The sequence below is a fragment of the Microtus oregoni genome, unplaced genomic scaffold, assembly GCF_018167655.1.
Source record: "Microtus oregoni isolate MIOR12 unplaced genomic scaffold, Mior012 000016F_ref0000370, whole genome shotgun sequence".
Taxonomy (NCBI): Eukaryota; Metazoa; Chordata; class Mammalia; order Rodentia; family Cricetidae; genus Microtus; species Microtus oregoni.
In genome coordinates this window covers 21,604,017-21,623,942 of record NW_024543075.1, presented here as the reverse complement: position 1 = coordinate 21,623,942, position 19,926 = coordinate 21,604,017, and the positions used below count along the sequence as shown (strand labels likewise).

Here is a 19,926-nt window from a genome sequence, read left to right as displayed (position 1 = left end):
ACACTCCGGCACTGAACTATGCCCCCCAGTCCCATTCAGTCCTTCCTCATGTATCTCTTTGCTGAGATTGTCCATCTAGTCATGAATATCGCCCACGTTCCCACTACAGCCTATAACCTATTAATCAGTTATTTTTCATTTCCTATCTGACAGTTGCAACATCTGGGGCACCTATCAGTTTGCCTTTATGACTTTGTTTCGTGACGGTAGGTCATTTTTCTTTCTTTCTTGGGTACCTCATAATTTTCTTGGACGTTGGACATAATCTATAAGACAGTAGAGATTGGGGTAATTTGAAGTTATGTTTGAATACGAGCATAGCTCTTTGGCCAAGTTGCTAATGGAGGGGCCAATCTGGTTAGGGGCTGAGCTGGAGTTTAGATTTTTCAGTGACTTCTCCGGTTGCCTTTCATGCACCGTCAGCTTCAGATGCCTTGGGCATTATCTCTGCTGTGGGGTCTGCATCTTCAGATGCCTTGGGCATTATCTCTGCTGTGGGGTCTGCGTCTTCAGAATTTGTTTCTTTTTAAACGGCTTTGTTAGCTTCCCCAGGTAATAGAATGCCTGACATGAACAACTTGGAAACAGGAAAGATTTGTTTCGCAAATCTGGCTCACAGTTTCAGAGATTTCAGTCTGTTATTGTGGGGAGGGCCCTGTGGGACACAAGTTTACATCATTACAGCCAGGAAGCAAGCAGATGACAGGACACAGCAGGGCAAGAGACAGACACCTTGCTTTGCTCATATACAGAGCGTGACATTAAATTTGATTCAAGAGAAAGTAAAAAAACCTTAATAGTCCAGTGTCTAAAGAAGTAGCCAGAACACTTGACACCAGAAGCCGTCCTAGGAAAAGGAACATTCTTATTACTTCATGACATATAAAATATATCTATTGAAATCAATGAGACAAAGTTATTATTTACAGATACTGATATGATCGGCTGTTTAAAGATCTGGAAAAATGACCTGGAAAGAAGTTGAGTAGATTCAGACTAAAATCAAAAGCATGATCCTTTATCAAAGTGAAACTTCACATGGTACCCTGACAGTGCCTGCACTGTTGCTACTCAGAGCACACTTCATGGACAGCAATACAGCGTCACCCTGGAGCTCATGATAGGAATCTCAGCCCCCAGCCTACCTGCTGAGCTTCAGAAATCAGATAGAATCCCAGCCCCTAGCCATCCCTCTGGCCCATGCATTGTCTGTACTTCAACAATCAGACAGAATCCCAGCCCCTAGCCATCCCTCTGGCCCATGCATTGTCTGTACTTCAACAATCAGACAGAATCTCAGCCCCTAGCCATCTCTCTGGCCCATGCATTGTCTGTACTTCAACAATCAGACAGAATCCCAGCCCCTAGTCATCTCTCTGGCCCATGCATTGTCTGTACTTCAACAATCAGACAGAATCCCAGCCCCTAGCCATCTCTCTGGCCCATGCATTGTCTGTACTTCAACAATCAGACAGAATCCCAGCCCCTAGCCATCTCTCTGGCCCATGCATTGTCTGTACTTCAACAATCAGACAGAATCCCAGCCCCTAGCCATCTCTCTGGCCCATGCATTGTCTGTACTTCAACAATCAGACAGAATCCCAGCCCCTAGCCATCCCTCTGGCCCATGCATTGTCTGTACTTCAACAATCAGACAAATCCCAGCCCCTAGCCATCTCTCTGGCCCATGCATTGTCTGTACTTCAACAATCAGACAAATCCCAGCCCCATGCCATCCCTCTGGCCCATGGTCTGCGCTTTAGAGATCACCAAGTGATTCATGCTAGCTTTAGGAAGCTGGACCCCACTCCTATTCTAACTCTATCCCAACTGCTCTATTTGCTGTTGTTTATCTGTTCAAGTTCACTTGCTTCTCAAAAAATTTTAATTTCTTTTATATGTTTGGGTGTTTTGCCTGCTTGTTTGCCTGTTCATGTGTGTGTGCAGTACAAGCTGAGGCCAAAAGAGGGCGCTGGATTCCCTGGACTGGAGCTAGAGATGGTTGTGAGTGCTGGGTATCGAACCCTGGTCCTCTTGAAGACCAGCAAGTGCTCTTAACTTCTGAAGCATCTCTCCAGTCCTCACTTGCTTTTTATATGGCTATCTTACATTACTGACAAAAACCACAGCCCCAACTGCTACCACAAAATAACTTTTCAGCTGATAATGATTAGCAATAATTATTACATATTTCAAAATAACTGGGAGAAAGGCTATTGAATAATCCTCAATACAAAGAGATGAAAAACTCTTTGACATGATAGGCATGTTTAATTACCTTGGTGTAATCATTATAGACTGTGCACATACATATCAAAATATATTATTCCCATTAATATGTGCAATTATGTATCATTCAGAAGTAAAATAACATTTTTTTAGGGCAGTGAAGATGAACAAAACTCTAACATCCAATAGGTTTTGTTTTCTCCATGTTTTTTGTGCACCTGTCTGCAGGAATCCTGAGGGTGTGTGTCATCCCTCCCCACGTGCTCCTATGGAAAAGCAAACAAACAAGCACCCCCTCCCCAAATTCTACCTTCCAAAACCAACCATACTGAATCTTTTCAACAAATGAAGAGGAACAAATGATCTGCAGCTTTTACTAGTCTGCTTTTCAGAACTGTTGTGGCAGAGTCAATGCTAAGCATTTTGTGGGAATGACATCATTCTTCCATGCCCTGGCCTCAGGGGGCTGCTGCACAGACCCTACCCACAGCAGGGGAGGCTGACAGCAGAGGCAGGAAGTGGCTTGCTTAAGGCCACCTCTTGTGATACTATGGCAGATGAATAGCTGAGAAGTTCTGAGGCAAAAGGATACTTTCCCTAGCCTCAGGCCCATGGACCAGATCAGGGTACCTGTGAACTTGGATGGGAAAAAAGATAAAATAAAAAAGAAACACCCTATCTCTATTTCTATCCATTTCCCAATTATAAAGGTAGGTCACACACAACAGCAGTATTTGCAGGACCTATGGCTTTGATAACAAAAGATATCCCAAGTTTCTTTTAACTGCATTAGAGTTATTGCTGATTGTGTGTATGTGTGTGCATGCATGTGTGTGTGCGCGCATGTGTGTGTTATATGTGCACATGTATATGGGTGTGCTTGTTTATGAGTATATATGTGGAGGCCAGATGTTGATATTAGGTGTCTTCCTCAATCTTTCTACCTTTTTTCTTTTTCTTTTCTTTCTTTCTCTTTTTTGTGACAGGATCTCCCACTGAATGTGGAGATCAACTATTGGCTAGACTAGATGACCAGCAAACCCTTCTTTTTGCCAACCCAGTGGTATGGTTACAGATGTTCACCAGCATGCCTAGCTTGTATGTGGATGCTGGGGATCCAAGCTCAGGTCTTCATGAGCCATGTCCGCAGCCCACTGCTATTAGAATGCCTGTGTGAGTGTGTGTGTTCGCAGCTTCATAACTAAACCATTCTAAGACCTACTATTTTATTGTTTATCATTAGACCAATTATTTAATGGAGCAGGTAAATTATTGTGTCACATTTTTGTAGTTTGATGATTGCTTTCTACACACACGCACTCCTCTGTGTTATGTCCAAATCCATGAAGTCCCCCAAAAGCTAACAAGGAGACCAAATCCCATATGTAAAAACAAAGAGTCTTTATTTTATGCAAGTTTGCAAACTTGGTCTCTCCGCATGTCCAATGTATTGGAATAAACGGAGAGCCCCAAGCTCAGTTAGAGTTGGGTTTTTATAGTAGTAAAGGTGGGGGGTGAGGGAATTCTGAAGTTCAGGACCCCTGATTGGCTGACATTTGTCTAGGGGTGTCCTGGTGAGTGTGTGCTGGCAGGTGATCCTATCTACAGCAGTTGGAACGTTAGGCACTTCCTTTGGATGGTCTGTTCTTGGATGATGCTCTGGTAATCTCAGTTTGTGGTTCTTCCTGCAACCAGGTATTGCTTCAGGTTAAACTACTGAGACTCAGGCCTCCATTAAACTTATCGATGGCTGAGTCCTACTCTGGCAGGTGATAATGGTTGGAAGTAAAGAACGTCCTTTGGGCGATCTGTTCATATCACGGCCGGCTCCTACACTCTGTACTTCATATTATGCATTTAGAGTTGATCGTCAGGGCCAGTGAGATGAGTCAGTGGGTGAAGACATTTGCTGCCAAGCCTGATGACCTGGGCGCAATCCCTGGAATTCACACACTGGAAGGAGCACTGGTTCCCACAAGTCGCCCTCTGATCTAACCTTGACACACTGTGGCCTGTGCACATGGATACACCCATACACCCAAGTCTCTGCTAGTAAATAACTAAATTTCATTAAAAAATTATTCTGAGATACCATCTACAGTAGCTATCAAAGGCACAAGAGAAAAAGGACAGAGGTTAAGAACCCTTAAGGGGACACTGTTCCTCAATAGCTCTGCTCCCACTAGGCCATCATCTTGCGACAGGCTCCACGAGCTCCTGGCAACCTTAGGTTTCCTCTGCATCCTAGGTTTTGCAGCTGTCGGTGGGATGGAAGGCCTGAAGGACCAGTACTTTTCAGCCCTGGCTAGTAACCGGAGTGAGAACAGCAGCTGTGGGCTGCCCCGAGAAGACGCCTTCCACATCTTCAGAGACCCAGTGACCTCTGACCTCCCCTGGCCTGGGATCCTGTTTGGAATGTCTGTCCCATCTCTCTGGTACTGGTGCACAGATCAGGTACGGGAGCTGGCTGACCCCCCCCCCCATGCTTCTTTGCTGGGCTGACTGGCTTCAATGGTGTGGCTTGGCTGTGTATGTTCCTCTGTCCCCCATCTCATCTATCCCCTCCACTTTCTTCTGCTCTGCCTGCTGTTTTGCTTCTTGCAAATGCTAATGGAAATTCAGGAGCTACTGATTTTTGAAAAAGGGGGAACTTAATATACTCTACTTGTCTGGAAAGAGCCGGTCATAAGCTCAATCATACGGAAGATGATAAATTTCAAGATTTGCAATGAGCATCTTCTGTTCAAAAAATATACCCCAGGCATGCCTCTGGGCACTTGAGGAATCTGGAGTGATTGAGCTATCCTGTTACTGCCTGGGGAAGACAGAGAGTTGACAAATAAACATTTTTTGTGAGACATTAAAGGGTGAGGCAAAAGAAGTCTGAGTGAGGGGAATGCAATTTAAAATAGGTTGCAAGAAAGAGTGTGGCTGAGGAGGGACCTGAACAAAGTTGGTCTCTAACACACACACACACACATACACACACACACACGAAATTAAAAACAGAAAGAATCACCCAATTGCTACAATTTCTATCATTTTTAGAATCTGAAAGTCACAGACTGATGATGCCCAGTCATGACCAGGTTTTTTTTTTTTTTGAGTTCCCAATGGACGAATCCCTTGGATTTATGTTTCCTGCCAGCACTTACTTATTGTTATCTGGGAGCTGCATGGATCAACACCAGAGCCTTGCATACGCTAGGCAGGTGGTCTGTTTCTGAGTTGCAGCTCCAGGCCTGGGTCTCCTTAAGTATCAGACTTTGTGGGGGATATGGGGAAAATGGGGGAAACTCAGATGCTGTTGATGACCAGACATCAAAATATAGGGTTAAACCCTTACATTTGTCCACTTCTCTCTCTTTTTTAAAAATTGTTTTCATTGAACTCTATATTTTTATCCGCTCCCCTCCCTTCTTCCCACTTCTTCTACCCTTTCCCACAGTCCCCATGCTCCCAATTTACCCAGGAGATCTTGTCTTTTTCTATTTCTCATGTTGATTATGTCCATGTACATCTCTCTTAGGGTCCTCTTTGTTCTCTGGGATTGTGATTTGTAGGTTGGTTTTCTTTGTTTTATGTCTAAACCCACTTATGAGTGAGTATATATGATTAATTGTCTTTCTGGGTCTGGATTACCTAACTCAATCAATATGATGTTTTCTAGATCCATCCACTTGCCCGCAAATTTCAAGATGTCATTTTTTTCTGCTGTGTAGTACTCCATTGTGTAAATTTAGCACATTTTCCTTATCCATTCTTCAGTTGAGGGTCATTTAGGTTGTTTTCAGGTTCTGGCTATGACAAATAATGCTGCTATGAACATAGATGAGCACATGTCCTTGTGGTATATACCCAAAATTGATATTGTTGGGTCTTGAGGAAATTTGTTTCCTAATTTTCTGAGAAATCACCACACTGACATCCAAAGGGGCTGTACCAGTTTGCACTTCCACCAGCAATGTAGAAGTGTTCCCTTTTCCCCACAACCTCTCCAGCCTAAGTTCTCATCAGTGTTTTTGATCTTGGTCATTCTTATAGGTGTAAGACAGAATCTCAGAGTTGTTTTGATTTGCATTTCTCTGATGGCTAAGGATGTTGAGCATTTCCTTAAGTGTCTTTCATACATTTTAGATCCCTCTATTGAGAATTCTCTGTTTAGGTTTGTACCCCATTTTTATTAGATTATTTGTTCTTTTGATGACCAATTTGAGTTCTTTATATATTCTGGAGATCAGTCTTCTGTCCAATGTGGGGCTAGTAAAGATCTTTTCCCATTCTGTAGGCTGTCGTTTTGTCTTGTTGACCATGCCCTTTGCTTTACAGCAGCGAGAAATGCTTTCCTATAAATAAGATAGGCAGACTCAGATCTCAGTTCCACCCGTGAACTACACAGGGCCAGTGAACACACTGTCCTCAACTTCCAACCACCTCCACTCTGCTCCAGGTGATCGTTCAGCGGAGTCTGGCTGCCAAGAACCTGTCTCATGCCAAAGGCGGCTCCCTGGTGGCTGCGTACCTGAAAGTGCTTCCCCTTTTCCTGATGGTGTTCCCCGGTATGGTCAGCAGGGTCCTCTTTCCAGGTGAGGAGGCTGTTGGGGGCAGTGGTCATCGTCTGTATGCAAGTCTCAGGCTCTAGGCAATGTTCTAAACGCAGCACTCATTGTCACACAAGAACAGGACAAAAGGCTTGGCCTGGTGATGGGATGGAGGTCTCCCCATTGTCTACTGACTTCACACTGCTGTCCAGCACTGACTCAGCACACGCGACCCACTGGTATTCCAAGACGAGGGAGCAGATGCTTACAGGGAGCCTGACACTGTATTCTTCCAACCACAAAGTAGTCTAAGGTTATGTGGCTTCACATGCATGCTTATTCCCATAGAACAAGTCACGTGCCCATGCTTTAGGGTTGAAACTCAGTGTTCTGGTAACTTTGGTCTGATGGAACCCCTCCTGTAATAGTAAATATCAGGGGACATAAATAATCCTGCAAGGACACACACACACAAACACACACACACACTTTTCTTTTTGAGACAGGATCTTACGTGGCCTTGGCTGGTCTTGATCTGCCTCTCAAATGCTGGGATTACAGGTGTGCGCCACCATGTTTGGCTAGCTATTTTTCTTTAAATGCAAACAAGAGGTTTCTACATGTGCACAAACAATACTTAGGAGGGTAATGTGACCCGGAGTCTCTGGTGTCAGGAGATGGTGATCTACACAGAAAAAAAAATCTGTTTCTCTTTTAAACAGTGAGCATAAGCACCAAGGCTGTTACTAACTCAAAGGAGACCATAATTCAGAAAACATCGTCCCATCCCTTATCCCTGCAGGTTATACCAGTGGTTCTCAACCTGTGTCACATAACAGATTATGTGACATTATGACTTAAAACATTAGCAAAGTTACAGTTAGGAAGTAGACATGAAATAATTTTATGGTTGGGGGTCACCACAACATGAGGAACTGTATTAAAGGGTCACAGCATTAGGAAGGTTGAGAGCCACTGAATTATAGATGCAAAGAAAGAATAGAATGACCGAGTGGTGGTGCACACCCTTAATCCCAGTAGAGGCAGAAGCAGGCAGGTCTCTATGAGTTAGATGCCAGCCTGGTCTACGGAGTGAGTTCCAGGACAGCCAGAACTATACAAAGAAACCCTGTCTCAAAAAGCCAAAATAAAGTAGTAGGTTGCATGACCATTCATTAACCAGCCCAGTTAGGTCTAAGTCATTTAGAATCTTGACGAATGAAGGGGGAGTTGGAGGGAAGGACACCAACCACGGTGTTGAATTCCGAAAGCTTGCCTCTCCAGCCCTGATCGGGATCACAGGTCATGCCTCCATGCAGAGGGCACATAGCATGGTAAAAAACATGAGGGGGCAAAGCCCGAGATCCTGGCTTCTTGGTGATTTGATAGAAAGCACATGGCTGCTGAGTTAAACCTGACAGATAACACCAGACGTGGTTTAAAGCAACCACATTGACTGCAGACCTGCTAAGGGTCCTGCAGATAGACAGCGCTGATGGTGGGCTTCATTCTGGAGTGCCTATGCTTGAACCTCACTCAGCTCTGCCGCTCAGGAGCGATGTGGCCTTGGATACATCATTTAACCTCTGTTTCCTTTGTTTCTTCATCTGTAAGATGGGTGGGAGTGAAATCTATGTCAAGTGAGCTTATTTTTTTTTAAGATTTATTTATTTATTATGTATACAACATTCTGCCTTGATGTATGCCCACATGCCAGAAGAGGGTGCCAGATCTCATTACAGATGGTTGTGAGCCACCATGTGGTTGCTGGGAATTGAACTCAGGACCTTTGGAAGATCAGCCAGTGCTCTTAACCTCTGAGCTACCTGTTATGTATACGTACGTTGGTTAACTAACAGGTAGCAATGCTATTGAAGAATGTGTTAATTATCACAGGACCTCTGGAGTCAATTAAAACTTAGTTGAACCAATCAATTTCACCAAGGTGAACAATCTCTGCGTGTGTGTGCGCGCGCGTGTGTGTGTGTGTGTGTGTGTGTGTGTGCAGATGCGTATGCATAGCAACGGTTGACCTTACTTTGTGAAATGGCTTTATTGACCTTGGTGCTCACTGATTCAGCTGGACTAGGGGGCCCTGAGCCCCAGGGATCAGCCTGTCTCCACCTCCTCGGCACTTGGATTACAGACCTGCACTGTGCTCAGCTTTTTTGGGTGCTGGGCACCCAGCTCCATCCTCACGCTGTGGAGTAAGCACTTTACCGACAGGCCACTTCCCCGATTCCGGACAGACTACAGGAAGAACACCGTGTTCTTCACTGGGCGCGATTTGTAGACTTTGCTCCAGTCTTGTGCCCCATACTTGAAGGGTAGGAAAGCCCTTTGTAGGAAAAACCCTTGGGAATTAATGATCAACTAACTGTCTGAGAGGCCCCTGCTCCTTCCCAGTCTGTGGAGAAGGGGAGTCTCCCCAGAACAGAACAGAGCTACACAGGTTTGAACTTCAGCAATGGGAGGCTTCTGTGCCCCAGCAGTGAGAATGTTGAGTGTTTTCTTGTCTGCTGGTTTCCTCAAAAGCTCTTGATTTTTCTGAGGGGTGGGTGGGGCGTGTATACATGTGGCATATGGTGTATATGGTTTTACATGTGTGCAGGCACGCATACATATGTGTGCATGTACATGTGGTGGCCAAAAGTTGATATGGTGTGTCTTCCTCAACTACGGTCTTATTTTTAGTATAAGACAGGGTCTCCCAGAGAACCTGGAGCTCACTGATTTGGTTAGGACAACTGGCCAGCAAGCTCCAGCAATCACCCCGTCTGCTTCCCTAGCCCTTACTCTTATCCTGGCATTACCAGTGTGTGCCACTGCCCCAAGCTTTTCTTATGGGTGCTAGGAGCTCAACTCAGGTTCCCATGATTGTTCATCAAACATTTTACTCACTGAGCCGTCTCCCCAGCTCAATCTTAACCCCTTCTGAGGGACACATCCCAATGACCTAAGGGCCTCCTACGAAGCTCCACCTCTTAAAGGGCCCACCATCTCTCAATATTGCCCCACTAAGTACCAAAACTCCCAACACATGAATCCAAACCACGCCCTAGCCACAGAGAGGTGCACTGTGGAAACCAACTGGAGAACCAGGGTGGGTAGAAATCAGAGCAGCGCTAGGGAGGGAAAAGAGAGGGGACTGGAGAGGTGGCTGCTAATGTGCTTCCAGAGGACCTGAGTTCAGTTCCCAGCACCCAGGCTGGGACCCTTGTTGGCCTCTGTGGACACTGACATTCATGAGCACAAGCCTATATACAGACGCAAGCATGGACATATAATTCAAAAATAAGATTTTTTTTTTTTTAAAGAGAGAAGAGATACTCAGAGTTTGAAGCTCACAGTGAGCTTGAATCTAAACTGAGCAGCTGCACCTGAACTCTCTGAGCAGCTGAGGGAGGCAGGGAAGGGGGAAAGTATCGACAGGGCTGGGGTGCAGCTCAGTAGCAGTAGGGTGGACGCCCGCTCTGCACAAAGCCCTGAGGTTTAGATCCAACGCCAAGAAGAAAAAAGTTGAGTGTTTCTCAAGAAGTATCATGGAGGAACTTCACCATAGTTTTAATGTGCATGATCTCAGGCAATTGTTACGCTCTTTTTTTTTCCATTGACTTATTTTTAATTTTAGTATGTGTGTGTGTGTGTGTCTGTGCACACATATGTATGCCAGTGTGCCCTGTCACCTGTGTGAAGTCAGAGGACAACTTGCAGGAGTCACTTCTCTCCTATAAATGGCACATTAGGATGGAACTAAGGTTGCTGGGCTTGCTAGCCCTTCCTTTACTTCTGAACTGTGTGTAGGTCGGGGGAGGGGGTGTGGAGTGGAGGTACGTGTGCGTGTGTGTGCGTGCCTCATGGAATCCATGCAGAGGTCAGAGAATCATGTGGGCTTTGATTCTCTCCTTCGGCCACACGGTCCCTGGGGATCGAACGGGTTGTCAGCCTTGCCAGCCCTGTCGTTCTGACCGTGTGAAACTGTGTCTTAGCAGTATAGTTTCAGAGAACAGCCACGCTAATGTGATGAGATGGTTATGTCATCATCCCCTCCCCACACTGCTCTACAGACCAGCAGCGGGAGCCCAGAGAGCTGAAGGGGCTTGGAGTTGGGCTCTTTTCTACTTCCCTCAGCTCTAAGCTCATAGACCCTTCTTCTGGTGCCGGTCTGGTTCTGGCACACGGTAGCCAGGCTCAGGGCCTGTCTGCCTCACTCTGGCCTTACATTTCCTCCATAGATCAAGTGGCCTGTGCTCACCCCGACATCTGCCAGCAGGTCTGTAGCAATCCCTCTGGCTGCTCAGACATCGCATATCCCAAACTTGTGCTGGAACTTTTGCCCACAGGTAATGTCCCCTCACCCCTATACTTAGTCCCCTGAACCACCTAGAAAGGAGGATATTGTTTGGGTGCTGATATGAGGTAGGGACAAGATGTAAGAGCTACGGGAACCCCAAAGACTAGATTTTTGGGAGGCCCACAAAGTCTTGTCTGACTACCCCACCAGAGGGTCTACTTCAGAGCTGAGCCATCAGGATCAGCTAGCTTTAGGCCTGGGATGGCAGGGTCACAAGAGAAGGCAGAAGCGGTCAGCAGAAAGCCCAAGGCCTATAGACCTCCCTTCTGCCTCCCAGGACTTCGTGGGCTCATGATGGCTGTGATGGTGGCGGCTCTCATGTCCTCCCTCACCTCCATATTTAACAGTTCCAGCACCATCTTCACCATGGACCTGTGGACCCACATCCGGCCACGGGCATCTGAAAGGGAGCTCATGATTGTGGGCAGGTAAGGCCATATAGAGTAGGGACTCAGAAGTGAAAAGCCCAGATACCTAGCAAGGAGGGAATTGAGCTCACAGACAGGCAAAGCTCAGCCTCTGCCGTTGACTCTGCACGAGTTAGTCGCTCATTCAGGAGATGCTCTGTGAACACCTGCTGTGTTCCAGTACTTAAAACACTACCTAAAAATGTTCCAGCATTTAAAAACAGTCCTCCAGTACCGGAGCACAGCACCAAAAGATGTGCACCTGTAGGCACAAAGCTAGAGGTGGGGAAGAAGTCAAGCAGATGATTAAAGCCCTAATGAGTATTCCGACTGGGAATCAGGAGACCAAACTTTCAGACGGGAAGCACCAATCTAGGTTGGGATCTGGGGAATGGTAGGGAGTAGCTAGGTAAGACTGGGGGGCGGTGATTTCTATTCCAAGACTCCCACAAAGTCCTGACATCTAGTAGGAGAGCAGAAATGAGCGTCATGAAAATGTAATGGAAAATAGACACATGTAGAGAGATGTCTCAGCCATGCGTCAGGGAGAGAGGACTTAGACATGACCCTGAATGTTAACCCACTAAAGAAAAGCCAGAGCTGGGTGGTGGTGGCGCACGCCTTTAATCCCAGCACTCGGGAGGCAGAGGCAGGTGGATCTCTGTGAGTTCGAGGCCAGCCTGGTCTACAAGAGCTAGTTCCAGGACAGGAACCAAAAGCTGTGGAGAAAACCTGTCTCGAAAAATTAAAAAAAAAAAAAAAGAAAAGCCAGATGCACTGTACTTGATCACTTGAAAAGCACCAATAAAGAGATATAAAGATAAGTCACAGACTGGAGAGAATATTCGCAAGTCACATTACAGGCTTAATGTGTAATCTAGAAAATATGAAGAATTCTTGGAACATGGTATGACCAACCATGAAAACAGCTGAATAAACATCACCAATGAAGATGCAGAAATGACTATGAGCCCGGGACAAGATTCTCAGCATCATTTATTACACGAGATATCACTACATCCCACTAGAATGCCAGTAACAGCCAGGCATAGTGGTGCATGCCTATCACCCCAGCTCTTGGAAAGCTGATGCAGGAAGACCTTGAGTGTGAGACCAGCCTGGACCACATAGCAAGTTCTAGCTGTCCTCACATTTTTTTTTGAGACAGAGTTTCTCTGTAGCTTTGGGGCCTGTCCTGAAACTAGCTCTTGTAGACCAGGCTGGCATTGAACTCAGAGATCCAGAAATCTGCCTGCCTCTGCCTCCTGGGTTCTGGGATCAAAGGTGTGCGCCACCATAGAACTCTTATACACTGCAGATGGGATTATGAATGGTTATATTTTAAAAAAAATCCTACGACTTCTTAAAACATAAAGCATAAACTTATTCCATGGTTCAACAGTTTCCATTCCTAGAAATGAGAATGTATGTTCCAAAGACTTATACCCAGATGTGTATAGAAGTAGATTACAGTATCCAGATGTTTATAGAAGTAGTTTACTGTATCTAGATGTTTATAGTAGTTTACTGTATCTAGATGTTTATAGAAGTATTTTATTGTATCCATATGTTTATAGTAGTTTACTGTATCCAGATGTTTATAGAAGTAGTTTACTGTATCTAGATGTTTATAGAAGTAGTTTGCTGTACCCATATGTTTATAGAAGTAGTTTACTGTATCTAGATGTTTATAGAAGTATTTTATTGTATCCATATGTTTATAGTAGTTTACTGTATCCAGATGTTTATAGAAGTAGTTTGTTGTATCCATATGTTTATAGAAGTAGTTTGTTGTATCCATATGTTTATAGAAGTAGTTTACTGTATCTAAATGTTTATAGAAGTAGTTTGCTGTACCCATATGTTTATAGAAGTAGTTTGCTGTATCCATATGTTTATAGAAGTAGTTTGCTGTATCCAGATGTTTATAGAAGTAGTTTGCTGTACCCAAGATGTTTATAGAAGTAGTTTGCTGTACCCATATGTTTATAAAAGTAGTTTACTATATCCATATGTTTATAGAAGTAGTTTGCTGTACCCAAGATGTTTATAGAAGTAGTTTGCTGTATCCAGATGTTTATAGAAGTAGTTTGCTGTACCCATATGTTTATAAAAGTAGTTTACTATATCCATATGTTTATAGAAGTAGTTTGCTGTACCCAAGATGTTTATAGAAGTAGTTTGCTGTATCCAGATGTTTATAGAAGTAGTTTGCTGTACCCAGGTGTTTATAGAAGTAGTTTGCTGTACCCAAGATGTTTATAGAAGTAGTTTGCTGTTGCAAAGAAGGGGCAGGAATTCTGTCATAACTGCTGAAAGACAGTCCATGGGAAGAAGTGGTGTTCATGATACACTTTTCAGAAGCAATGGTCAGGTGAGATAGCACGACTGGTAAGGACGCTTACAATCAAGCTTGATGACCTGCATTTGATACTCAGGTACCACATGGGGGAAGGAGAGAACCAATTCCCATAAGTTCTCTGACCTCCACGTGAGGGTCATCCACCCTGAATGCCCCCTATAAAGTAAGAATTTCTTTTTCAGACAGGGTTTCTCTGTGTACAGCTCTGGCTGTGCTAGAACTCACTTTGTAGACCAGGCTGGCTTCAAACTCAAAGAGATCTCCCTGCCTCTGCCTCCTGAGTGCTGGGATTAAAGGTGTGTGCCACCACTGCCTGGCCCAAAATAAGAATTTTAAAGATTTATTTACTGTGTACGACTGTTTTGCCTGCATATATGTCTGTGCACCATGTGTGTGCCTGGTGCCCTTGAAGGCCAGAAGAGGGCACCAGATCCCTTATAACTGGAGTTACAGACAGTTGTGAGCTGCCATGTGGGTACTGAAACTTGAACCCCGGTCCTCTGGAAAAGCAGTCAGTGCTTTTAACTGCCAAGCCATCTTCCCAGCTCCAATAATTTTTTAAAAGCTCAATATAATATCCCAGTGAGTTAGAACACACACGAATTCCCAGCCCTTGAGAGGATGAGACATGAGGATCATATATTTAAGGTCAGCCTGAGCTACACAGGAAGTCCCTATCTTAGAAAGGGAGTATGAAATATGGGTATGTGTTACCCCTGATATGGACCTCAAAGACCAATATGCAGCCGAGTGAGCAGCTGAAGGCCACATTCTGGATGGCAGAGAGCATTTGTAGGGAGCTCCAGGAGAGGCGAGTGTGGAGGGAACAAGCACATTCATGACTACTCAGGGGTAGCAGAAACAAAGAATCAATGGGGAACATTTGGCACGAGGGGTGTGCTCAATGTTGACAGTCATTTGGGTTGCATAACTGCAAATTCAGTGAAGGGCACAGTATCATACGCTTAGGAGGGATGGAGCTCGTGTAACTATGGCTCAGTGAGGCTGCATGATCAAGGGGGGAAAGCAGGTGTTCAGAGGGGACAGACGCGTTGCTCTCTCTCCTTGCAGGGTGTTTGTGTTTGTGCTGGTGCTGGTCTCCATCCTCTGGATCCCCGTGGTGCAGGTCAGCCAGGGAGGCCAACTTTTCATCTATATCCAAGCCATCAGCTCTTACCTGCAGCCGCCGGTGGCTGTGGTCTTCATTATGGGATGTTTTTGGAAGCGTACCAATGAAAAGGTAAATCTGGGATCTGGAGAGATGGCTCAGCAGTTGAGAGCAGTGGCTTCTCTTCCAGGGAACCTGGGTTCTAGTCTCAGCACCCACATGGCAGCTCACAACTGTCTGTGACTCTAGTTCCGGGGGATCTGATACCTTCACACTGATGCACATAAAATAAAGTCAAATAATTTTGTTTAAAAAAGATAAATCTGGATTGGCAACATAATACCCAGGTACTGCCTGTGAGCACTGGGAGAAATGGTAGGGAATGGTCTGGCAGGGGGCCTGCCTGTGTGGGCTAGACTTGGGTGTCACCAGGGAGAGTGAGTTCTGTGTGGGAGACAAAGAAGGGGCCGTCAGGCCTTAAAAAGATATGATGGGAGTTCTCAGACGTGTCTTCATGTGTTTGCTTTTTTGAGTCAGGGCCTTCCTATGTAGCACATGTCTATTTCTGTGTTAAAACATCCTGACAAGAAGCGATGTAGAGGAGAAAGAGTCTCCATGAGCCTGCAGTTCTAGGTCACAGTCCGTGGTATGGTCAAGGTAGCAGGAATTGAAGCAGGCAGTCACGTTATATCCTCATATCACATCCAGTCCAGAGTTGGGAGTGTCTGAGTTTTCTACTGGTGTAAAGAGACACCATGCCACAGCAACTCTTTTTTTTTTTTTTTTTGGTATTTTGAGACAGGGTTTCTCTGTAGCTTTGAAGCCTGTCCTGGAACTAGCTCTTGTAGACCAGGCTGGCTTCGAACTCACAGAGATCCGCCTGCCTCTGCCTCCCGAGTGCTCGGATTAAAGGCATGCGCCACCACCGCCCAGCTCAACAAAGCAACTCTTATCAAGGAAAACATTTTATTGGGGCTGGCTTACAGTTCAGAGGTTTAGTTCATTGTCATCATGGCAGGAAGTATGGCCACACACAGGCAGACATGGCACTGGAGAGGTAGTTGGGAGTTCTACATCTGGATCTGCAGGCAGCAGGAAGACACTAGGCCTGGCTTGAGTTTGAGCACCTGCGACCTCAAACCCCGCCCCCAGTGACACACTTCCTCTAACAAGGCCACACCTCCCAATAGTGCCAGTCCCTATGAGCCTATGGGGACCATTTTCTTTCAAACCACCACAGGGAGGGTGATACAAACATGCTGAGTGTTCAGCTAGCCCAGGACTAGCCAGGCTAACATAGCCCAGGACCCCAGAGCAGAGAATAGCGCTGTACTTTCAGGCTGAGTCTTCCTATATCAAGACAATCCTTCCCCAGGCAGGCCCACCGACAAACCTGGTCAAGACAGTCCCTCACTGAGCCTCCTTTCTCAGATGATTCTAAGTTCTGTCAAGCTGACAAAACTAACCATTATACTCAGGTTGGCCTCAAACTCACAACCTTCATGCCTGAGCATGGGTATCAGAGGTTTTAACCACCATACTTGGCTTCATGACACAACTCTTGCCATTAACAGAGAAGCCAGAGTAGAAGGGAATGAGTGTGTCAAGTATAATCAGTTCACTATATATAGTTGGGCATCTACATCTGCTGTGAGCTCAACTGGACTCAACCAACAGCAGAGTGAAAATATTTAGAGAGAGAGAGAGAAACAAAAAGCCATGTCCTTCCTGAGCAAGTACAGACTTTTGTTCTGATGTTAACCTCTAAATCAATGATTCTCAACCTATGGGTCATGACCCCTTTGGGAGTTGAATGATCCTTCACAGGGGTTGCCCAAGACCTTCAGTAAACAGATATTTACATTAAGATTTGCAAAGATAGCAAAATTACAATTATGAAGTAGCAAAGAAAATAATTTTATGGTTGGGGTCACCACAACATGAGGAACTGTATTAAAGGGTCGCAGCATTAGGAAGGTTGAGAATCACTGCTCTAAATAATATAATGTACCAACTATTTACATAATACTTACATTGCACTGGGTACTATACGTAATCTAATAAAGCATATAGGTGGGTATGCACAGGCCATGTGCAAACACTATGCCGTTCCATACAAGGGACATGAGCAGCTATGGACTCTTATCTATGGGCCCAGGAACTGATCCTTCATGATACCAAAGGCTGACTGTATTTGTAGGAGATGAACAGGTACATAGCTCCGAACCTTTGCAATGGAGTGAGCATCGTGGGGAAGACAGACTCTTGAAATGGCTTCTGCAAGCTTTGCTGCCCTTGGTGTCCCTAAGATGGCTTTGCTCTGGTTTGCAGGGTGCCTTCTCAGGTCTGGTCTTGGGTCTGCTGTTAGGATTGGTCAGGCTGGCCCTGGACTTTGTCTATGTGGAGCCTCGGTGTGACCAGCCCGATGAGCGGCCATCGGTGGTGAAGGACGTCCACTACCTCTACTTCTCCATGATTCTGTCTTCTGCCACCCTCATCACTGTGTTCACCGTGAGCTGCTTCACAGAGACGCCCTCCAGAGAGATGGTACATTTGGGTTGATGGGCAGAGCCTCTGAGACTCATCCAAAGTGACAGAACAGGGACTCCAGGTTTAAGCAAGATGACTGAATGTTCAGAAAGTCCAGAGTGGGACTTTGGGGACATGTGGATGCAGAACTCAGAAAAGGTCACCAGACTCCATTTCTTACTTCTGCTTCAATTCCCAGGCCCGTGGAGAGCCAAGGAGTTCTTAGGGCTGTGCCCCTGCCCCCCCCCCCTTTTTTTTTAAAGTAAAGTAAAGTAAGTAAAGTCATAAGCATTCCTAGACCTGGCTCTTTTCAGCTCCAATCAGCTCAGGTGCAACCTTGTCCTTGAACCAGAAGAAAGGTTGAGTTGAAGGGCCAATCTGGTGACTCACACAGTACCCTAGGGCTAGGGCAGTTAGATGCCAGTGAGAGGATGCTATCAGAAGACTGGGGGGGAGGGATTACTGGGACGACAAGACAATGGATGCACACAGCAAGAGGTACAGCCTTGGGCTCTGAGGAATGCAGGGAATTGACTCTGCTTGGAGGAGAAGGCACTACAGCAGTGTCCAACATGAAGGCTGAGGTGGATGCTGGGTTAAGGGAAAGGAGGAAAAAAAAAAACCCTGGCAGCTTCCATCTGTGTCTCACAGTTACCTCTCTTCTCAGGTCAGCCGCCTGACTTGGTTTACTCGCCATGAGCCTGTGGTCCAGAAGGACCCAGTGCCACCTGCAACGCCCCTGTCTCCGACCCTTCCTCAGAATGGGACTACAGAGGCCCCCAGCACCAGCATCCAGTTGGAGACAGTTGAAGAGACTAAGAGCAAAGCCCGTAGCGGTGAGTTGTCGCTGGTCTCGGGTACAGGTGGGCTTATGAAACATTATGCATGCAGATCTGTTAGATCACCACCCAAAAAAGGGGGAAGGTTTTGAAATCCAGCATCCCCAGGCTCTGATGCCTTCCCCGCCTAACCAGAGGGGTCTCTCCAGAGACACACAAACAGCACACCTAGAGCCTAGCAGGACTTCATGCAAGCCTACACCATAAGCTGCATATTTCTTATTTCAGGCTAGCTTACTTTATAAAATGTGAGTTAACATTTTATTGGATATTTCACACGAGATTTCCAAGTTTCCATCTCTTGAATGATGGGAAAATCTTGGGACACCAGGCTTCCATGTTGACATGGCAAAGCTATATAACTCTGTGAGTTCGAGGCCAGCCTGGTCTACAAGAGCTAGTTCCAGGACAGGCTCCAAAGCCACAGAGAAACCCTGTCTCGAAAAACCAAAAAAAAAAAAAAAAAAAAAAAAAAAAAAAAAAAAAAAGCAGCAGGCTCATGGTGGCAGGTGCTTGTAATCCCAGTATCTGGAAGGTGGAGCCAGGCCAAAAAAAAAAAAAAAAAAAGAAAGAAAGAAAGAAAGACACCTCCTGAAGAATGACATGAGGTTGTCCTCTGGTCACATGCAGGCAACACATGTGTAACCACACACACGTGCACCTATAAATGCCACAGTATTTGCATATATCCTATGTACATCCTGTGTACTTGAACCATCTCTATACATCCCATATGATGTCGGTGCTGCATGAGTAGCTGTTATACTGAATTGTTAGGGAGGAATAATGAAAATCTCTGCACTCCTCTGAGAATTTCTGATTCACATGTGGTTAAATCTCCAAATACGGAAGGCTGGCTATGCCTTCCACAAGAACAACAGGGATTCCATGTCTCCGTTCATTAAAGCATGCTGTTAGTCCTCTTCCTCCTCTTGACCTTCCTTTGCTGGGTCCTTCCTAGACGATGTGACCCCCAAGCAGTCCAAGGTGCTGAAGGCTATCCTGTGGCTCTGTGGAATGGCAAAGGACAAAGAGGACCCCCCACGCAAAGCAGAACCTGTCATAGCTTCCTTGGAGGAAAACCCCTTGGTGAAAACCCTGCTGGACGTCAACTGCCTGCTGTGCATCTGCTGTGCCGTCTTCCTCTGGGGCTACTTCGCCTAACGCAGGGGGAGCCCTGGACTCGAAGCTCTCTGTGTGTTTTTAGTGCCTTGTTGTTGTTGTTTTTTTTAACAATAGAAAACAAAACGATAATAAAGCTTGTGTTTGTTTACCATGAAGCTTCAGAGGTGCTGCTGACGGCCCAGTTGGCATTCTCTTCTAGAAAGGAATGGCTTTCCCTGGAGCTCCTCTCACTGTGGCACCTGCTCCTGCTTAGACTTTATGGGAAACACACCTGTGTGCCAAGCCCTGACACTTCACGCACTAAAAACCAGGGGCTGTGTGGTGGCACATGCCTGGAATCCCAGCCCCTTCTGAATTAGAACTCCAAGTTTGAGGCCAGTTCGGGCTACGTGGCAAGACTCTGTCTCAAACAAAACAAAACAAAAACAAAAA

The 19,926-nt window shown here is 45.7% G+C and overlaps 1 protein-coding gene across 1 annotated transcript in view; it reads left to right on the top strand.

The window, feature by feature from the left end:
* The window catches only part of Slc5a11 (solute carrier family 5 member 11), a 52,940-nt gene extending 33,301 nt beyond the window's left edge, over positions 1-19,639 (top strand). Inside the window, exons 9-16 of the mRNA XM_041666456.1 lie at positions 4,478-4,683; positions 6,680-6,815; positions 11,006-11,113; positions 11,402-11,552; positions 14,965-15,133; positions 17,333-17,548; positions 18,198-18,366; positions 19,331-19,639. Of these exons, the coding sequence (XP_041522390.1) occupies positions 4,478-4,683; positions 6,680-6,815; positions 11,006-11,113; positions 11,402-11,552; positions 14,965-15,133; positions 17,333-17,548; positions 18,198-18,366; positions 19,331-19,533 (1,358 nt within the window). The 3' untranslated portion in view covers positions 19,534-19,639. The remainder of the gene's footprint in view (positions 1-4,477; positions 4,684-6,679; positions 6,816-11,005; positions 11,114-11,401; positions 11,553-14,964; positions 15,134-17,332; positions 17,549-18,197; positions 18,367-19,330) is intronic.
* The last annotated feature ends 287 nt before the right edge of the window (positions 19,640-19,926 follow it).